Source organism: Channa argus, chromosome 1, assembly GCF_033026475.1.
Source record: "Channa argus isolate prfri chromosome 1, Channa argus male v1.0, whole genome shotgun sequence".
Lineage (NCBI taxonomy): Eukaryota > Metazoa > Chordata > Actinopteri > Anabantiformes > Channidae > Channa > Channa argus.
The window spans coordinates 1,342,435-1,362,764 of NC_090197.1; the positions used below are offsets into that span (position 1 = coordinate 1,342,435).

A 20,330-nucleotide genomic window follows, 5' to 3' on the forward strand; every position below is an offset into this window, starting at 1 on the left:
TTAAGTATAATATAAAAATGATACTTTGAGACGGCTACTGTAAAACAGAAGACTGCATGATTATTTGCTAATTATTATGAAAAATTCATATTCATAAATATAGAACTAGTTAAAAGAAACCATATCAATTATATATAATATGTATAAATACATTCTATCAGTACCTACACACAGTGGATACTGATAGAATGCTCTTAATTATATTCTAATTTATATTTCTCATGTAATAAATTCTTCGCATTTGCAGATTTACGGTTTATTAAAACCAAAATAGTTTCTACCAACAGCAGAGTTTGTTAATAACACACATGCAGTTACCAATTCTCCTACGATGTTCCAACAACAACGTTTCTTGAAACATGAGTCTATTTTCCATCACCAGACATGAAAACTACAGACTGGATCAGCAGGTTTTTATTGGACTGAATCAAAGTTACAACAAGCAACAAAAATAAGAGACAAAGACAGATATAGAGAGAGGGAGCAGAGTGACATCAGTAGCAGAGTCCCTGGAACACATGTCAGGACTGGGGACACTGGTCTCTCCTCAGTGTCTCTATGACTGGAGACTGGGAGCCCTGTTTGGCCTCACAGGTCACAGAGCCTGCATTCGTCCACTCATTTGCAGGGATCCTCAGGGTGCTGCTCCAGCTGTAGCGTCCGTCCGTCTCTAGCACCCCGGGACTCCTGGTCTCCTCCCAGCTGCTGCCGCTGCTACTGCCGTCCACCTTCCAGGACAGAGTCCAGTCTGAGGGGAAGCCCTTGTTGGCCAGACACATGAGCGTGACTTTGTCCTTCCCCAGTTCCTCACTGGAGGGGGGCAGCACAGTCAGGGTAGGACGGACATCACCTACAGTAGGACACACCAGTCAGTTAGAGGACAGAGACCACACAGTTGGACACCTTTACTGTGTGAGAGTGGATTTTGTCCTTGAAGGAGTTTCTGTCAGATGGTTGTTCTGCTCCAACAGTCACTGACTCACACATTGTTTCACTACCCTTTAAGAAACCTCTCATGCAGATCAAGACAGAGACAAACATCAGACAGTTTGACCTGAAATATATCCCATAAAACAGTTTGATCCAAATTTTAACTCTACATTAGTTTCAAATATGTAGTGGAAACATCGAGATAGAAAAACACCATGTGACAACAATCAAATGTTCTTCATGTGGATTTCAGTCCCAATCAAACACATCAAATGATTTCAAATCTACAGCAACAAATAACAAGAAATCCAATAAAGTCAGGAGAGATTTTTCCCAATTTTCAAATATCACAATTTATCGTTACTCTGTTAGAATTTAGTGGAAACAAGTCACATTTAAAAATCAGAAGGCAGTTTTCAATGTGGTGGATTAAAGTAGTTGAACTTTGACCCTGACAGGAACATGGAAAGATACGTTTAGTAAAACTGCTCTGAGTTCACCTCCATGATGAAGGTGGGGAATAAAAACAAATACTGAAGCTGTTCCAAAGAAAACCAGATCATTTCACCTGCTGCAACTAGTTAAAACACGACTTCACAAGATTTGATCAGAAACTTACTTCCAACATCCAGTCTGGTTCCTCCACCAAAAGTCCACTACAGTGATACAAAGCGACTGAGGCGTCGTACAAAAACCTCTGACTGTACAGAGACATGACTCTCTGACTTTGTCCAACTGAACTAAAACTGCAACATCTCAACATGTAACTTTAACATTAAAGTCACATTTAATGGTTTAATATTTGATATTTATCACAACCAGTTTTTAGATTCCAGTTGCTAAAACAGCGTTGTCTCTTTGTATAAAATATTTCTTTACATATTGTAAAGTAACATGAAAACAACAATTTGACCTAGAAAACTGAAGAACAAGGAAAAAAGCTCCTGAAATATAAGAGTTTTTAAACATTTGACTTACTTCCAACATCCAGTCTGGTTCCTCCACCGAACGTGTACCACAGTGATACAAAGTGACTGAGGCGTCGTACAAAAACCTCTGACTGTACAGAGACACAACTCTCTGACTTTGGAACAAACAAACTCAACAAAAGCAGTTGTTGGTTTTAAACATGTCTCAGCTGATATGAAAAGTTAAAATAACCTCAAAATGTGTTTGATTATACATCAATAATTAACAATATAGGAAATTTCTAATTAATTGCTTTACTACATATGATAATTTTCAAATAAATACACAATTGAATTTTTGATAATTTAAATAATAAAATTATGTTTTGACAAAAGTCCAAAACAATAAATAGATAATAAATAGCGAAAACAATAATAATAAACTGATTGATCAGTTTATAATCAGCCTGATCAGATTGATCCAAGTCCCTGTTGGAGTCAGTCCCATCATTTCCATAGAGCCACTTTGCATCAGCAGCACCATGCTCCAGTGATCTGGGAGAGTTTATAGTCCTGAGAGTTGAACACTGGATGACTGACAGCTGTCCTTCATGACAACAGAAGACACAGAAATCCTCCTCATCAAAAACATGACTCTGATCTCCGTCCTCATCTGGACTCTCCTCTGCTGCTGCTTCACAGGTAAAGTCCAGAGAATCCAACTCCTCTCCTCTATCAACATCCGTCCCTCTGAAATGAAGCCCACAAAACCATGATGCTGCTTTCTGTTTTTGTCTCTGTGTCCTCAGAGTCCAGAGGTCAGGTCACAGTGACTCAGCCTGGAGCACTGAGATCTGCTGTTGGGGAGACTGTCTCCATCAGTTGTAAAACCAGTCAAGATGTGCTTGCTGGGATCCTTTTATCCTGGTACCAACAGAAAGATGGAGAACGTCCTAAGCTACTTATTTATGCTGCCACCACTCGAGACTCAGGGATTCCAGATCGTTTTTCAGGCAGTGGATCAGACTCTGACTTCACTCTGACCATCAGTGGAGTCCAGACTGAAGATGCAGCAGTTTATTACTGTCAGAGTGGCCACAGCATCAACAGTGAGCTTGTGTTCACACAGTGAAAACTCGTCGTACAAAAACCTCCCTCAGTCAGACTGAACAGAAACTGAACTGATGCTGCAGCTGGAAGCTACTGCAGAGACTGATACAGTTCACTGAGGACACACAAACACACACACACACACACACACACACACACACACACACACACACACACACACACACACACACACACACACACGCACACACACACACACACTTAACATATAAACTAAATTCAGAATCAGTTTGGATTATAAAAAGTCAAAGATCAGTGATTTCATTTGTACATTTAAATAACAAAAATCACCATAACAAACTGTACAATCACACATTTTCTCTCGCATCAACACAGTCTCCTAAAAACTTCATATACAACTAAAGGGGCGGCTGTAGCTCAGTTGGTAAGGCAGTTGACCATGGACCACGGGGTCAGTGGTACAATCCCTGCTCCTGGCTACAAGACGAAGTGTCCTTGGGCAAGACACTGAACCCCAAGTTGCTTCCGGTGGGTCAGGTGAGCACTTTGCATGGCAGCCACCGCCATCGGTATGTGAGTGTGTGTGTGAATGGGTGAATGGGAAGCAACATTGTAAAGTGCTTTGGATAAAATCGCTATATTATAAACTGGTCCATGCATTTGTTACTTCTAGGTTGGACTACTGTAATTCCCTACTTTCAGGATGCCCCAGTAACTAAAGAGCCTGCAATTAATCCAAAATGCTGCAGCAAGAGTGCTGACTGGAACTAGCAAGAGAGATCATATTTCACCTTCACTAGCTTCTCTTCATTGGCTTCCCATTAAATGTAGAATAGAATTTAAAACCCTGCTTCTTACATATAAAGCTCTGAATGGTCAGGCTCCATCATATATAGAAGACCTCATAGCACCATATCATCCCAGTAGACCACTTCGCTCTCAGAATGCAGGCCTACTTGTGGTTCCCAGAATTTCCAAAAGTAGAATGGGAGGTAGAGCCTTTAGCTATCAAGCTCCTCTCTTGTGGAACCAGCTCCCAGTTCAGATTCGGGAAGCAGACACCCTCTCTACTTTTAAGTCTAGGCTTAAAACCTTCCTTTTTAATAAAGCATATAGTTAGTTATAGTTATGCTGCCATAGGCTTAGACTGCTGGGGGACCCACCCCCCAATGCACTGAGCTCCTTTCCTCCTCTTGACCATCTCTCCTCTCCTCTCATCCCGCAATTGTCACCACTGTATGTCATTAACTCTGTGTCATTAACTCTGGGGTTTGAAGCTGTGTCTTCCAGCGTGAAGCTACTGGTCCTACCAATCTGCCCGATGTTTTGTTGTTGCTTTTTCTTGCTCTGTTCTTTTCTCTCTCCCCTTTCCACTCACCCCAACCGGTTGAGGCAGATGGCCGTCCACCCTGAGCCTGGTTCTGCTGGAGGTTTCTTCCGTTAAAGGGAGTTTTTCCTCTCCACTGTTGCCTATGGCTTGTTCAAGGGGGAATTGTTGGGTTCTCTTTATACATCTTTATAATCTTGACTTTATTCTGTAAAGTGCCCTGAGATGACTTTGTTGTGAATTGGCGCTATATAAATAAAGTTGAATTGAATTGAATTGAATATATAAGCGACTATTTACCATTTACCATTTAAAGTGCTAATGCGATTACGTTTTTCTAGTGAATGTAATGACTTAATCAATACATTGTGATGCAACATACTGTATGTCTTAAATGAATGGAGCAGTACTTTATTTAAGGGAGAGGGAGCTGCCAGGAGGTTGTTGGGGAGGATGGTGGGTGTATAAAATACCAGACTGTCAGAAACTGAACTTGGGTCTTTGGCCTAAGTCCTGTGTCTGGTTTAGTTAAGGAAACCACTGATGATAGTGTTAGAGTAAGATCATAGATGTGTTTAAAACCCAGGGTCTGAGAGTTATTGGCCCCGCCCACCACTTACCTGTACCTGTACCTGTATGAGGAGAAACAAGGAACAACAGTAGAGGCCAGAGGCTGAACAGAAGCTTTCATGGTGTCAATCAGTAGATGGAGTCACCAGTTGTCATTCAACTGTTCAGAGTCCACGTCCTCTGACTTGTTGTGCACAGTGGCCCCAACATTAAGAAGTTCCATGAGGACAGGTCAAACTGTGCTGATGAGAATCATGTGTCCGTGTCTCCAGATCAGCTGCTGAATGGACCGTGTGTTGAAGATGAAGCAGACGTTGTTTAAGTGCAGGATGAAACCATCTCTGTTCTACTTACAGATGTTACCACTTGGACATGAGACAAAGAAATCTGTCCAACTGTAACTGTTGATGACTTCCATGTTTTCTGTCTCTGCCCACATCCAAAACTTCTGATGGAGTTTGTTGTAGCTGAGACCCTCACATTTGGTATTTGTATCTTTACTTCACAAATATTGACTTAAAAACTACACAAGATTCAAATGTCCACATCAGTGCATCAGTCTACTACCAAATGTTTTTATATACTATGTATTTAAACATGTAAATATTTAAAACAATGTTGGACTGATGGGAAGCCCCCTGATCCGCTGAGGACACTTCCAGCTGAGTGACTGTGTGTGTTTGCATACGTGTCCTGCCTCTGTCTCCCAGCTGTTAAGAGACCAGTGTTGATCAGGGTCTGTCCAGGCCTTTCAGAGCCACTGACACGCCGGCAGCACAATGATGATGTCTCTGAGTCTACTGCTGTCCACTGCATCTGACCACAAGTTCTCATCAACATCACATTTTATTCTCCTCTCCTTTGTCCTCCACACATCCTCCTTCTCTCTGTCACTCTTCTTTTCTGTTCTACTTGATCCATGTTTCCACACAAAATTATTCTAAAGCTTTTTACTAAACACTGTTAATGAGAGCAAACACAGGACACCTGGACAGTCTTTCAGTTGAAGTTTGGACAAATTATTTCATTTTATGGTAAATACTGTGATGTTCTGTATATTTCATTATTATTAATGTAGAAATGCATAAAATGCTTTAAATCAGTTTTATTGTGTTTTCACCACATGAGTTTTTTGTTGTGGAGTCTCTCTGTCCTCTGTGGTTAAAGCTTGTTTGCTCCTCACTTGCAGGTACAGTTAGTTGGTGGTATTTGTGAAAACCTGCTCAAATGACCAATGCAAATAAAGGCAGAGAAACAACATGCACACTTATTAGATTAATTCAGGTATTTAACAAATCTAAATTAAATGAGAAAGAGATGTGGAAGTCTGTAAAGTCAGCTGTGGAAGTAGTGAGAAAAAAATGTAGAGTTGTGTAAAACTCTCTCCAGGCTTTAAGTCGTACCAACATTCACCTGAGTTTACAAATCAGAAATGGAAGCAAATTGTACAAATGACACAATGTACATTCATGAAACTATGCACCTTAGTGGAGGAGTTTATGCAGTGGTGATCCAAGAGTCTGTTGGGGTCCAAACCAAAATGTATGCATCATAAAACCATTATGCTGAAAATGCACAGTCTGTGACTGTTAGCGTCATTACAAACTTTGCACACAGTCAGTGCTGTACATAGTTTAAGTTGGGGCCCCCAAAGGCCTGGGACCCCAAGCAATTGCCTGCTGGCACAGAGCTCCTCTGAGTTTATGGCCTGAGAGTTAAATGTTACTTTAACAAGGAGTTGACCGTGAGGCTCCAGCTCCACTTGTGAAGCAAATAGCTATCGTGCAGAATACGAGTTGTGTTAAATCACTTAGGCAGCATGACAGCACTGTCAAGAAATCTGCAGAAATGTGTTGTAAGATCACGATGAAGAGCCAATTATACACTTTTCCATGTACCAAGTGATGAGGGGGTATTTGAGGCCGAGCTTCACATCCCCCAGATTATGACACTGATAGATGAGATGCACATTCCAATCCTTGCTCCTTCAGAGGGTAAACTGAAAAGATCAAACTGCCAGCAACACTTCCAGATCAAAACAATTCACTAATGCACTTTATAAAAACTAAACTGTGAAGAGAAATAAGTTTTAACCAAAAGTGCGAAAACATTCTTCTTACAGTGCAGTACATGTCTAAGCTGCTGCTGCTGCTGTCCACCATCCAGGACAGACTCCAGTCTGAGGGGAAGCACATGTTTGCCAGACTCATGAGTGTGACCTCCCCCTGCTGCAGCTTCTCACTGGAGGGGGGCAGCACAGTCAGGGTGGGGACGAGTCGACCCACTGCAGAGAAAGAGAAACCAAGTGTAGAGACACTGGGAGTTTAGATGAAAATGGTTTTCAGTGCTTTACTTCCTCTTCAAACATAGTAACCATGGCAACAGAGAGGCATCACTGATGAACCATGAAAACAGATGGTTTCAGGACTAAAGATAAAAAGTAAAACTAGTTCCAGAGTATTAAGTTGGAAAGAACATTTTCAGAAACCTAATATTTATAAATTGCTGAAATTAAAATGTCAGTGTAACAATAGTTTGAACTTAACAATACATTTAAATGTCTGTGTGAGGAAATAAACAGTTTCTGCAATGGTATTAGCAACTAAATCAGCTACAATGATGCAGTAATGTCTACAATTATAATATGAAATAAAACAGTATAAGGAGGACTTAGCTTAAGTTGACAAAAGTACAGTTGACAGCAGTCTGCATGTTTCCAGCATTGAACTTTGGATTAAAACCTCAGACTATAGAGAGACATGACTCAAACTAACTTAACACTTCTGGAAAGTCATTGTCACATTTTGTCAGCTGATGTGAAAATGACCATAAACATAATGTCACATATTTTCTGAAGGTTTAGATTTTATATTTGAAAATAATCTATGTTGTCTTTAAGTCTTTATTAAAATTATGTTAATTTGAATGAAAAAGATAAGAAACTAATCAGTACTTTAATAAACTGAATGATCCATAAATAAACAGCCTGATCAGATTGATCCAAGTCCCTGTTGGAGTCAGTCCCATCATTTCCATAGAGCCACTTTGCATCAGCAGCACCATGCTCCAGTGATCTGGGAGAGTTTATAGTCCTGAGAGTTGAACACTGGATGACTGACAGCTGTCCTTTATGACAACAGAAGACACAGAAATCCTCCTCATCAAAAACATGACTCTGATCTCCGTCCTCATCTGGACTCTCCTCTGCTGCTGCTTCACAGGTAAAGTCCAAAGAATCCAACTCCTCTCCTCTATCAACATCCGTCCCTCTGAAATGAAGCCCACAAAACCATGATTCTGCTTTCTGTTTTTGTCTCTGTGTCCTCAGAGTCCAGAGGTCAGGTCACAGTGACTCAGCCTGGAGCAGTGAGCTCTGCTCTGGGAGGAACCACAACCATCTCATGTAAAACCAGTCAGGATGTGCATATTGAGAACCCTTATCATTGTTTAGCCTGGTACCAACAGAAAGATGGAGAAACACCTAAACGCCTCATATACTTTGTTAGTCTGCAAGACTCAGGGATTCCAGATCGTTTTTCAGGCAGTGGATCAGACTCTGACTTCACTCTGACCATCAGTGGAGTCCAGACTGAAGATGCAGCAGTTTATTACTGTCAGAGTGGCCACAGCATCAACAGTCAGTGGGTGTTCACACAGTGAAAAAGCATCGTACAAAAACCTCCCTCAGTCAGACTGAACAGAAACTGAACTGATGCTGCAGCTGGAAGCTACTGCAGAGACTGATACAGTTCACTGAATGTGCACAAACACCAGTTAATGGTTTAAGTCTCTACACATCATTCACTGTGTCTCCAAAGAGAATCATAAGTATAAAGCAAACATTCATTTGTTTCTCCACTATGTACATGTTTAATATGAAGTTCAAGAGCAGATTGGGGCTCAGCATCCAAGAATATTTTAAGGTCAACAGGAGGACAAACCACAATGTCCTTTTTTTCTTTATCTGATCAAAAGTTAAATTAAATTTTCTTAATACTTCCTCCATTTTGAATATTCAGAAAATCTTAACCAGTGTTCGACTCCACAAAAACAGTTTAAGTAACAAAACTAATAGTACAAAGTTCTTTCCTCTTATTTTTTCCATTTAAACAATAAGTGAAACTCTAATCAAAGTTATCCTCACTCAACACTTAAAGTTCAAACAGAGACTGGACAAGATTTTATTCAGTCACGATAAAGAGCTAAGAGATGGTTCCAACTACACAGCTCAGTCTATGAAACGGTCTTTCATGTTCTTTTTCAACAGTTTAAACATGTATTCAACTATGTCTCCAGCAGTTGGACACGCTCACTGGGAACAGAGGTGGAGAAACCAAAGGATATTGAGATCAGTTTTCTCTGCACCACTTCAGAGGGCAGCTACTGAGTGGGATCATGGCCTCCTCCTTCAATCTCCCTCTCGACCCCTCTGACTCGACTGTTCTGGCTCTGTAGAGACAGAATCCTCTAGAAGATCTTCAGGCACCGTCCTTTTGATATCAGGTTCTGTTGCTTCCAGCTCAGCCCCCTCTCCTCAGTGTGTGGGACAATGAATGTGTTTAGATGGACTTAAGTAACCAGGTTACAGTCGGCTTTCTCTGGAAAGCTGCTTTCTTAAGTGTCATGTAAACGAGAAAGCTGATTTCTGAAATTGGGGTGGGGGATTAGAGAAACTTAGTTTCCCCAGATATATTTCTGACACTGATTTCTTTGCCATGTATACGTGTCACCAGGTTTCTAATTGGCTTTCTCCAACTGTGTATGTGCGTAACAGCAGGCTGCAGACAGGAACACACAGCCGAGTGAAAGAATAAATGTAAAGATCATTAATGGGTTAACGGGGCGATGCCGCCTAATTTTAAAAACATAGTCCACTTCAGGTCAGACAGAAAATGTAACTAACACAAAGTCACTTTCCTCTGTGGATTTCTTAAATTCACACTGTTCTGAATGAGCTCCATGTGTCTTTTCTGTCTGTCCACCTGCAGTGTAACTCTGCTGCAACACACAAAAGACAAGTCAGAAAGCTGCATTTTATGTCACTATACAGTTCAAATGTATGTGTAAGGCTTCCAGATTAAGGCCAAACTGAAGGAGACATCAGGTTACTCTTTGCTGCATGTACTGTATACGAGGATTTCCAGGAACCAGGTTACTGCTGTCTCTTCTCTGCTGTGGTCTTTAAACAGCTGGCGTTGACCTTAATAAGCAGATAAGGGCCCCACTGTGCCTCTAAACACAAACACAATCTAATGCTGATATATTTCTAACGCACACACCCAAAAACAGGAAAGCTATTGAAATCTCTATCTGATTTTGCTGGACACAATTCACCTTCTTCTGAAACCTCAGGATGACAGAGTCCAGAACCTTGGGTCCAGCTCTGTGCTCCTCAGCAGATCTTTGTATGCAGGCTGAAATATTACTGAGGACTTCTGTCTTTATGCCATCATTTGGTCTCATGCTCTGTTCAGTGGCACAGTGAGAGACACTCTGAGGCTTCTCTCCTTAAAAGACTGTGGCGGCTGTCTGTTTTCTGGGGTTTCTGCTTCAACAACTGGCCAAACCTGAAAACGGCATAAGCCAACTACAGGAGGTGCAGAGACAACTCAGAACTGGTTCAAAGCAGCTTCAGAGCAGGATAGAAACAGGCTGATATCCTCACAAATAGAAAATGAAAAGAAAAAAAGTCACATATTATTGCCACCAACATTATGAAGCTTTTAATCAAACACTCATGGTACAGGCTAAATTAAATTCACCCTACAACGCTTATCTCACAGTCAGCGTCTGCACTCTGCTGCAGCTGGATCACCTACGCTGCACACGTTTCTCTGCATCTCACCCTGAAACTGTGTTCACGTAGTTGCCTCCACTTCCTATAACATTGCTTAGCAACCGCTCCTTCTCTCAATTACTATTATCAATATATTTCCCCCTTTTTTTGTAGTTTTGTGATTTATTTATCCTGTTTTAGGTCAACATTACTTTTTCCAAGTTTAACTTTACACCTCCTACTTGAGTTCACTTGTGTCCATGTCTCCAGATCAGCTGCTGAAAGGACCGTGTGTTGAAGATGAAGGAGATGTTGTGTAAGTGCATGATAAAACCAACTCCCACTTCTGCTCACAGATGTTTATACATGGACATGAGACAAAGAAATCTGTCCAACTCTAACCGATGATGACCTCCATGTTTTCTGGCTCTGCCCACATCCAAACCTTCTGCTTGGAGTTTCTCGTATCTAAAACCATCAGCATCAGCTTTGGTGTTTGTATCTTCACATTACAAACAAATTAACACATCAAACCAACACTGACAAACTTCAAATGCTGATCATCTTTCTCCAACCTGGATTTGTCTCAATAACCCTTCTCCTCTTTTTCATGGTTTCCAGGTTCATCAGGACAAATCACCCTGACTCAGTCTCCTGGATCTCAGTCTGTTGCTCCAGGACAATGTGTCTCCATCAGATGTAAAGTTGGTCCTGGTATTGGTTACTGCTTCAACTGATACCTTCAGAAACCTGGAGAAGCTGCTAAACTCCTGATTTATTTAGCTACAACTCGTCAGTCTGATCGTTTCAGTGGAAGTTATTCTGGGGCTGATACCTGTCTGACCATCAGTGACTGAAGATGCAGGAGTTTATTACTGTCAGCAGGATTACAGCGTCGTTCAAAAACCTCCCTGAGCTGGAGAGGAACTGATCTCAATGAACAACTACAACAAATAGAGACACGTTAAACATCAGTCTGACACTAAAGTTTATAAAGTATAATATTGTTAAATACAATTTATAGTAAAGAAATATTATCTATAAAATCTATATAAAAGCTATTTTTCAGTTCGTTTAAACTTCACACTCTAAACACAATCCATTGAATTTTTTTATTTCAGATTTTAAGATATATAATTTTATATTGTTAAACTATTGTTAAAACTTTTTTTTTGTGTTAAAAGTTTAAACTAATAACTTCTATGCAGCTACATCTATGTAGCACATGCAGGGTGTTTTTATTTACTCATAAAATATACAAGTACATTTTATCAGTATCTGCACACAGCAGATACTGATAAAATGCTATTAACAATATCCTGATTTGTATTTCGGATGTAAAAAAGTCTTCTCAGTTGCAGATTGAAGCAGATTCATGACAGTTTTGCTTTTGAAACTTCAACAGTTTCTACCAACAGCAAAGTTTGTTAATAACACACAGCTACTAATTCTCCTGAAATGTTTCAACAATCATGTTTCTCACCAAAATGACATTTTCAGTGAGTTTAACGTAGCAGTTTTTTTTATTTGGGGATCAAACCAACAACACTGCAGGTGGTGGACAACCTGCTTTAACCCTTGATCCACAGACACATGAACTCAAAGCTTCTTCTTTATTTAATTTCTGGTTTAATTCATTATGAGTGGATCCAATGAAACTATGAGCACAGACACATGAGTTTATTTTCCATCAACAGACATGAAAACTACAGACTGGATGAGCAGGTTTTTATTGGACTGAATCAATCAAAGTTACAACAAGCAACAGAACTAAGAGACAAAGACAGATACAGAGAGAGGGAGCAGAGTGACATCAGTAGCAGAGTCCCTGGAACACATGTCAGGACTGGGGACACTGGTCTCTCCTCAGTATCTCTATGACTGGAGACTGGGAGCCCTGTTTGGCCTCACAGGTCACAGAGCCTGCATTCCTCCACTCATTTGCAGGGATCCTCAGGGTGCTGCTCCAGCTGTAGCGTCCGTCTTTCTCCAGCACCCCGGGACTCCTGGTCTCCTCCCAGCTGCTGCCGCTACTACTGCTGTCCACCTTCCAGGACAGAGTCCAGTCTGAGGGGAAGCCCTTGTTGGCCAGACACATGAGTGAGACCTTGTCCTTCTGCTGCTCCTCGCTGGACGGGAACAGCACAGTCAGGCTGGGACGGACATCACCTACAGTAGGAGATACCAGTCAGTTAGAGGACAGAGACCACACAGCTGTCATTCAACTAGCAGACAGTTGGACACCTTAACTGTGTGAGACTGGATTTTGTCCTTGAAGGAGTTTCTGTCAGATGGCTGTTCTGCTCCAACAGTCACTGACTCACACATTGTTTCACTTCCCTTTAAGAAACCTCTCATGCAGATCAGGACAGAGACAAACATCAGACAGTTTGACCTGAAATATGTCCCATAAAACAGTTTGATCCTAATTTTAACTCTACATTAGTTTCAAATATGTAGTGGAAACATCGAGACAGAAAAACACCATGTGACAACAATCAAATATTCTTCATGTGGATTTCAATCCCAATCAAACACATCGAATGATTTCAAATCTACAGGAACAAATAATAAAAAATCCAAGAAAGTCTTTTTCAAACATCACTAGTTATTGTTACTCTGTTAGAATTTAGTGGAAACAAGTCACATTTAAAGATCAGAAGGCAGTTTTCAATGTGGTGGATTAAAGTAGTTGAACTTTGACCCTGACAGGAACATGGAAAGATACGTTTAGTAAAACTGCTCTGAGTTCACCTCCATGATGAAGGTGGGGAATAAAAACAAATACTGAATCTGTTCCAAAGAAAACCAGATCATTTCACCTGCTGCAACTAGTTAAAACACGACTTCACAAGATTTGATCAGAAACTTACTTCCAATATCCAGTCTGGTTCCTCCACCGAAAGTCCACCACAGTGATACAAAGTGACTGAGGCGTCGTACAAAAACCTCTGACTGTACAGAGACACGACTCTCTGACTTTGTCCAACTGAACTAAAGCTGCCACATCTCAACATGTGACTTTAACATTAAAGTTACATTTACTGGTTTATTATTTGATATTTATCACAAACAGTTTTTAAATTCCAGTTGCTAAAACAACGTTGTCTCTTAGTACAATATATGTCCTTAACTATCGTAAAGTAACATGGAAACACAACTATTTTACCTGGAAAACTGATGAAAAAGGAGAAAAGCTCCTGAAATATAAGAGTTTTTAAACATTTGACTTACTTCCAATATCCAGTCTGGTTCCTCCACCGAAAGTCCACCACAGTGATACAAAGTGACTGAGGCGTCGTACAAAAACCTCTGACTGTACAGAGACACGACTCTCTGACTTTGTCCAACTGAACTAAAGCTGCCACATCTCAACATGTGACTTTAACATTAAAGTTACATTTACTGGTTTATTATTTGATATTTATCACAAACAGTTTTTAAATTCCAGTTGCTAAAACAACGTTGTCTCTTAGTACAATATATTTCCTTAACTATCGTAAAGTAACATGGAAACACAACTATTTTACCTGGAAAACTGATGAAAAAGGAGAAAAGCTCCTGAAATATAAGAGTTTTTAAACATTTGACTTACTTCCAACATCCAGTCTGGTTCCTCCACCAAAAGTCCACCACAGTGATACAAAGTGACTGAGGCGTCGTACAAAAACCTCTGACTGTACAGAGACACGACTCTCTGACTTTGGAACAAACAAACTCAACAAAATGAGTCGTTGGTTGTAAACATGTCTCAGCTGATATAAAAATTGACAATTGACCTCAAAATGTGTTTGATTATACATCAATAATCAACAATAATAATATATAATAATTTTATTGTTTTAGTACATTTGGTAATTTTCAAATAAATGCACAATTGAATTTTTGGTAATTAATTTAAATAATAAAATTATGTTTTGGCAAAAGTCCAAAAAAATAAATAGATAATAAATAGCCAAAACAATATTAATAAACTGATTGATCAGTTTATAATTAGCCTGATCAGATTGATCCAAGTCTCTGTTGGAGTCTGTCCCATCATTTCCATAGAGCCACTTTGCATCAGCAGCACCATGCTCCAGTGCTCTGGGAGAGTTTATAGTCCTGAGAGTTGAACACTTCATGACAACAGAAGACACAGAAATCCTCCTCATCAAAAACATGACTCTTATCTCCGTCCTCATCTGGACTCTGCTCTGCTGCTGCTTCACAGGTAAAGTCCAGAGAATCCAACTCCTCTATTCTATCAACATCCGTCCCTCTGAAATGAAGCCCACAAAACCATGATGCTGCTTTCTGTTTTTGTCTCTGTGTCCTCAGAGTCCAGAGGTCAGGTCACAGTGACTCAGCCTGGACCACTGAGATCTGCTCTAGGAGGAAATGTTAATATCAGATGCAAGATCAGTCAGACTGTTATTAATTCTGACTCTGTGGAATGGTACCAACATAAACCAGGTGAAGCTCCTAAACTGCTAATTTACTACTCAAATCGCAGAGCATCAGGGATTCCAGAGCGTTTTTCAGGCAGTGGATCAAACACTGACTTCACTCTGACCATCAGTGGAGTCCAGACTGAAGATGCAGCAGTTTATTACTGTCTGGGTCGACACAACATAAACAGTCAGTATCTGTTCACACAGTGAAAAAGCATCGTACAAAAACCTCCCTCAGTCAGACTAAACAGAAACTGAACTGATGCTGCAGCTGGAAGCTACTGCAGAGACTGATACAGTTCACTGAATGTACACAAACACCAGTTGATGGTTAAAGTCTGTGAACATCAGTCACTGTGTTGCTTAAGATAAACATGAATATAAAGCAAGAAAAATATCTTTAAAAAAATGTATTTGTCTGCACTATTGGGGCTCAGCATCAAAGGATATACTGAGGTGAACAGGAGGAGTGGACAGTCTCCCAATCCACGATGTCTTTTTTTAAAACTCTGATCAAAATTTAAATCACATTTTCTTAATACCCTCATCCATTTTGAATATTCAGAAAATCTTTACCAGTGTTTGACTCCACAAAATTATATAACTTAACTTATAATTGTATAAGTAACAAAACTAATAGTACAAACTAATAGTTCTTTCCTCTTATTTTGTCCATTTAAACAATAAGTGAAACTCTAATCCTGTTTTATGTCAACATTACTTTTTCCCAAACTTTAAACTCCCACTTGAGCTCCTGGTTACTTAACCCCAGCAGATCACACCCTTTTACCCCCTTATTGCTCTTCTACAGGAATCCAAGCGACCAGTCACCTGACATCTTTATGAAGAATTGTGGCAGGAATCTTGGTGATGTTCTTGGCAGTTTCGATGTCTGTCCTTGTGGGATCCTTAAGAGCTGCTTTCATCACTGAGCCCGGGTAGCTTGGGAATGTCTGGACATATGTATCCCTCACAATCCCCTTCTCATCAGGGTTGACACCCACCACCCTGGCAAGTTTGTATTGACCCCTCAAAGCATTTTGATCAGCAAACCAGACGAAATCTCCCACAGCAACATTCCGTTCCCTAGTCCGCCACTTGTTCCTCTTGAACAGAATTGGTCCTGCCAACTGGCTCCACTTGTTCAAGAATTTACTCACCTCTGCTTGGATGACTCTTAATCTCTAATAAGATTATTCTTTGAACTGGAAATCCCCTGTGTCCCCACAGTGGACCAGCTCATCCAAATAGAAGTAAATTGTAAATTACATTTGAGCCTGGATCTGACCACACCTTCCTTGGGAGACCTCTCAGTGCTGGAAACCTCCGTTAAGTCCTCAGGAATCCCTCACCTGATTGGTCATTGACAACTCACACAACTGTCTACTACTTTCCTTGGCTAACCTTCAACCTTTGATCACCTGGGCCTTTTATCTCATTCTCAAGAGTGTTCCTGCTATTCCCTCATGATTCACACAGCAACCTTCTTATAAGGATATCCAAGCCTCATAAGGCAGAATGGGTCATACAGTTTTATTGTCTCTGAAGATCTGAATCCTGCTTCCACAGACTAGTACACAACCAATCTGTTGACTTTTGTTTCAGCAAATGTCACACCCTCCTGAGCTGCTACTAAGAGGTCTCTGAAAGCATCTTCAGGTTCTCTGGCTGTTAGCGCAGCTACTTTATTTCTCCTCTATAACATTTCCTATTGGCCTGAATTGCTGTTTGGTTCATTATTTCCAGCCACATTTTAGCAGCTCTCCACATCTAATGGGTCACAGAGTCCTGCTTCTTGGCACAGCAGTTCTCTTCTTGTCAGTAGGTTTGGTGTCTTTGGTCTTACCTCTTCTTGTCACAGGTCTTGGCCTGTCTGCATCTTTCTCTTCTTCTTTGAAAAGTTGATTGAGGTCATAATATAGGACGATCACCAGTGTTGACTCTGGTATTGGCTCTTCTATCTCCTCATTCTCTCTGTCTCTGCAGAGGAACCTGTGGAGGTGCACTTCTTGTTCCTCTAACCACACAGAGTTGTACATTTTCTTATATCTCCAAGGGCTGTGTTTACTCTTCTCCTGAACCTTATGAGCACAGCTCTGATGTAAGTACATCTGGACCCTTTCAGAGCAGATCATTCATGATCAGTCCTTTAAACTTCTGACTACTGTTCCTCACAAGATGAACTGAAGTCATCACCGAGTGGGGGATGGGTGCTACCAAGTGTCTCCTTCCCTCCTGGTTGGCAGTTGCCACAGACCACAGCCAAACACACTGCATTGATGCAGTCCCATTTCCACCATCCCACCAACTCCCCAGAGGAGTTTTACATCTGGGAGTTTAGATGAAGATGGTCTTCAGATTGTCACTTCCTCTTTGACCTTAGAAACCATAGCAACAGATTGGCATCACTGATGAACCATGAAAACAGATGCTTTCAAGACTAAAGATAGAGTTTCATTTTGTTCCACAGATATTTCACCAAGAAAAAGAAAAATGGCTGCACAGAAAAAGAAACTTTGAATAACGTGAAATACAGTTTACAGTGAAACAGTAAAATGTACTTTATGATTATAGATTTTCTGAAATGGGGTATTTATAAATACATAGAAAGTATGTTTAGTTGATATAATTTAAATAAAACGTTACCACTAGTTTCTTTTGCTGTCAAATGTATCTTTCCATGTTTTGTGGAAAGGTTAATTTTCAAGCAAATTGAATATAATCTGAGATAAATATGTTTCATACATAGATGACAGTTTTGTACTAAACCTAAAACAAATTATTTGCACTTAATAGGCAAGTTTGTTTAACAAAATGTTTTTTTGAGATCACACTGTTGAGGCTGATATACTGATAATGTCCACAGACATAATTCTGATAAATACTTCTCTAATGCTGCCAGCACAATGGAAGGTTCCTCCAGTTCCCTCCCACAGTCCAAACTCATGCATGTTAGGTTCATTGGTGACTCTAAATTGCCTGTAGGTGTGAATGGTTGTCTGTCTGTGTGTGTCCCTCTGTGTTGGCTCTGAGATCGGGTGGACCGCACCTCTGGCCCAATGACAGCAAGGATAGACTCCAGCCCCCACAACCCTAACAAGAATAAGCGGTTACAGATAATAGATGGATGGAATTCATGTAGATTTACTTAAATGTTTTACAGTTCTGGATATTTTTAATACCAATAGAATTTGTACCAGTAAAAAAAGACACACATGGTAACTGTAAAAGTCTATTAGTTATGATTATCTTTTATAGTAATATCAGGTATCTTAAACCTGAACTTTAATTCCATAATTTCCAGGTAATTTTTTACTTTTGGACCAAGTTGGAATGAGTCTAACACATATGCATTTTAGATTATTTTTACAATAAAACAAATTAAAAGACAGAATGCAGGTTTTTATTTTGGTGACATATTCATGATTTTAAAGCAACAAAACATTCTTAATGAAGCTTGTCAAACAATTTGCTAAACAACAAACAAACATACAAAAAAAAAAGACAGAGCAGTAGCACAGCTAAACCCGTAGCAGAGACCTGATAGCTCAGTTTAGAACTGGGGACATTGGTCTTTCCTCAGTGTCTCTATGACTGGAGTCCATGAGTTTCATTTGGCCTCACAGGTCACAGAGTTCCCCCCACTGGTCTGCAGGGATCTTTAAGATGCCGCTCCAGGTGTAGAGGTTGTTCTTCTCCAGCACCCCGGGACTCCTGGTCTCCTCCCAGCTGCTGATGCTGCCGCTGCTGGCGCTGCCGTCCACCTTCCAGGACAGAGTCTGGTCTGAGGGGAACCCCCTGCTGGACAGACAAATGACTGAGACCTTGTCCTTCTCTAGTTCCTCACTGGAGGGGGACAGTACAGTCTGGGTGGGATGGACATCACCTAAAGTAGGAGACACCAATCAGTTAGAGGACAGCAGCAGACAGTTGGACACCTTAACTGTGTGAGACTGGATTTTGTCCTTGAAGGAGTTTCTGTCAGATGGTTGTTCTGCTCCAACAGTCACTGACTCACACATTGTTTCACTTCCCTTTAAGAAACCTCTCATGCAGATCAGAAGCCAAACATCGTCTATCAAAAAAAACCTTTTAATTTGTTAAAAAAATAAATAAATACATATATATGTTTTTATTTTTTTTAATATTGAGCAGAACCAATACAGTTTGTTTTTCTGATATATAAACATATTGTACTTATATTAGAGTTCAGGGTCTCCACAGCGGATCATTGTCCGCATTTTGATGTGGCACAGTTTGTTTTACGTCGCGTGTGTGTGTGTGTGTGTGTGTGTGTGTGTGTGTGTGTGTGTGTGTGTGTGTGTGTGTGTGTGTGTGTGTGTGTGTGTGTGTGTGTGTGTGTGTGTGTGTGATCTTTGATGAATCTGTTCCTTGTGTTTCTGACCTGCTGCCAGTTTTTATAGACAATGAAAAGTCACATGAATATGGGAGAATTTTGATGAACTATAACCAGGAGCCCTGATCTCAGTTAAATGAAGAAAAGAAAAAGATGTGAATTATTCAAAAAACTTCTGCATGAACAATGAAATGTAAAATAAACAGTTACATGTTATTGAAACACAACAAATACATTCTGCTCATAGAAAATATGAACTTTAGTTCCATTCAAACAATGTTTGTTACAACTTTTCTTTTCCTCCAAGTTGTAACAGATTCAAATGTTCCTTCAAACAGAGTCACATGATGATGTTACTAGAACAGAAAAACTGAATGATGAAAGAAGAACTGATTATTGACTTTCTGTCAGGACTTTGTCACCGAGCTGAATCAGCATGAAGAGTCCTGGATTGGTCTGTGGACACAATGGTCAAACACAGGGGGCAGAGATCAATGGGAATTTCAATGGAAATGGTTGGATGGATCACAGCCGACAGAAACGTGAGACAGATTTTCTTTCTAATACAGTGACATCAGAGTCATTTTTAGGAGCTAATAGGATCATGTGTTAAAATGTAGGACAGTGACAAAATGATCCAAATCTCTTTGGAAAAATCTTTCTATGAACTCTCTTCATCTCCAGTCTGTGATGAGCTGCAGTAACAATGAGTCAGGATAGAAACATGGTTCAAAGCTCTGGTCACAGTTCAGAGGATTGAATGTGTGTGCTGCTCTCTGTATCCTCACACAGAACAAACATGGTGGAAGAAAAACTAGCTTCAACATTTAGAGTCAAACTTTCTTGAACTTGATCTCAGCATGAAGGAGCAGCTGCCTCTTCTCTGCTCTTTAGAAAGTGAAGAACAGATGAAGGAAAAAGCTGAATATGATCATTAGTC

General features: G+C 40.3%; 1 protein-coding gene and 2 gene segments (V, D, J or C); 1 reads left to right on the top strand and 2 right to left on the bottom strand.

Moving 5' to 3' along the window:
• Positions 1 to 398: 398 nt before the first annotated feature.
• Positions 399 to 1,917, bottom strand: LOC137102096 (Ig kappa-b4 chain C region-like). The segment is given in 3 exon segments: positions 399 to 850; positions 1,550 to 1,586; positions 1,909 to 1,917. Coding segments are annotated over 3 exon segments (375 nt in total).
• Positions 1,918 to 11,007: 9,090 nt separating this feature from the next.
• On the top strand, positions 11,008 to 19,974 carry LOC137102103 (uncharacterized). The gene is made up of 5 exons (XM_067481268.1): positions 11,008 to 11,098; positions 11,222 to 11,304; positions 12,622 to 12,774; positions 14,651 to 14,813; positions 14,921 to 19,974. Exons 1-5 carry the CDS (start codon positions 11,008 to 11,010, stop codon positions 15,241 to 15,243), a joined length of 813 nt encoding a protein of 270 aa, XP_067337369.1. The 3' UTR covers positions 15,244 to 19,974.
• On the bottom strand, positions 12,207 to 14,418 carry LOC137099545 (Ig kappa-b4 chain C region-like). The segment is given in 2 exon segments: positions 12,207 to 12,769; positions 14,196 to 14,418. Coding segments are annotated over 2 exon segments (537 nt in total).
• Positions 19,975 to 20,330: the final 356 nt, after the last annotated feature.

Bases quoted from the DNA above. Each gene is read 5' to 3' on its own strand.
- LOC137102103 (XM_067481268.1), top strand. From the start codon at position 11,008: ATGACCTCCATGTTTTCTGGCTCTGCCCACATCCAAACCTTCTGCTTG. The intron at 11,305-12,621 runs GTTGGTCCTGGT...GTCTCCTCCCAG, and splicing joins GTGTCTCCATCAGATGTAAA to CTGCTGCCGCTACTACTGCT. The intron at 12,775-14,650 runs GTAGGAGATACC...TCATTTCCATAG, and splicing joins TGGGACGGACATCACCTACA to AGCCACTTTGCATCAGCAGC.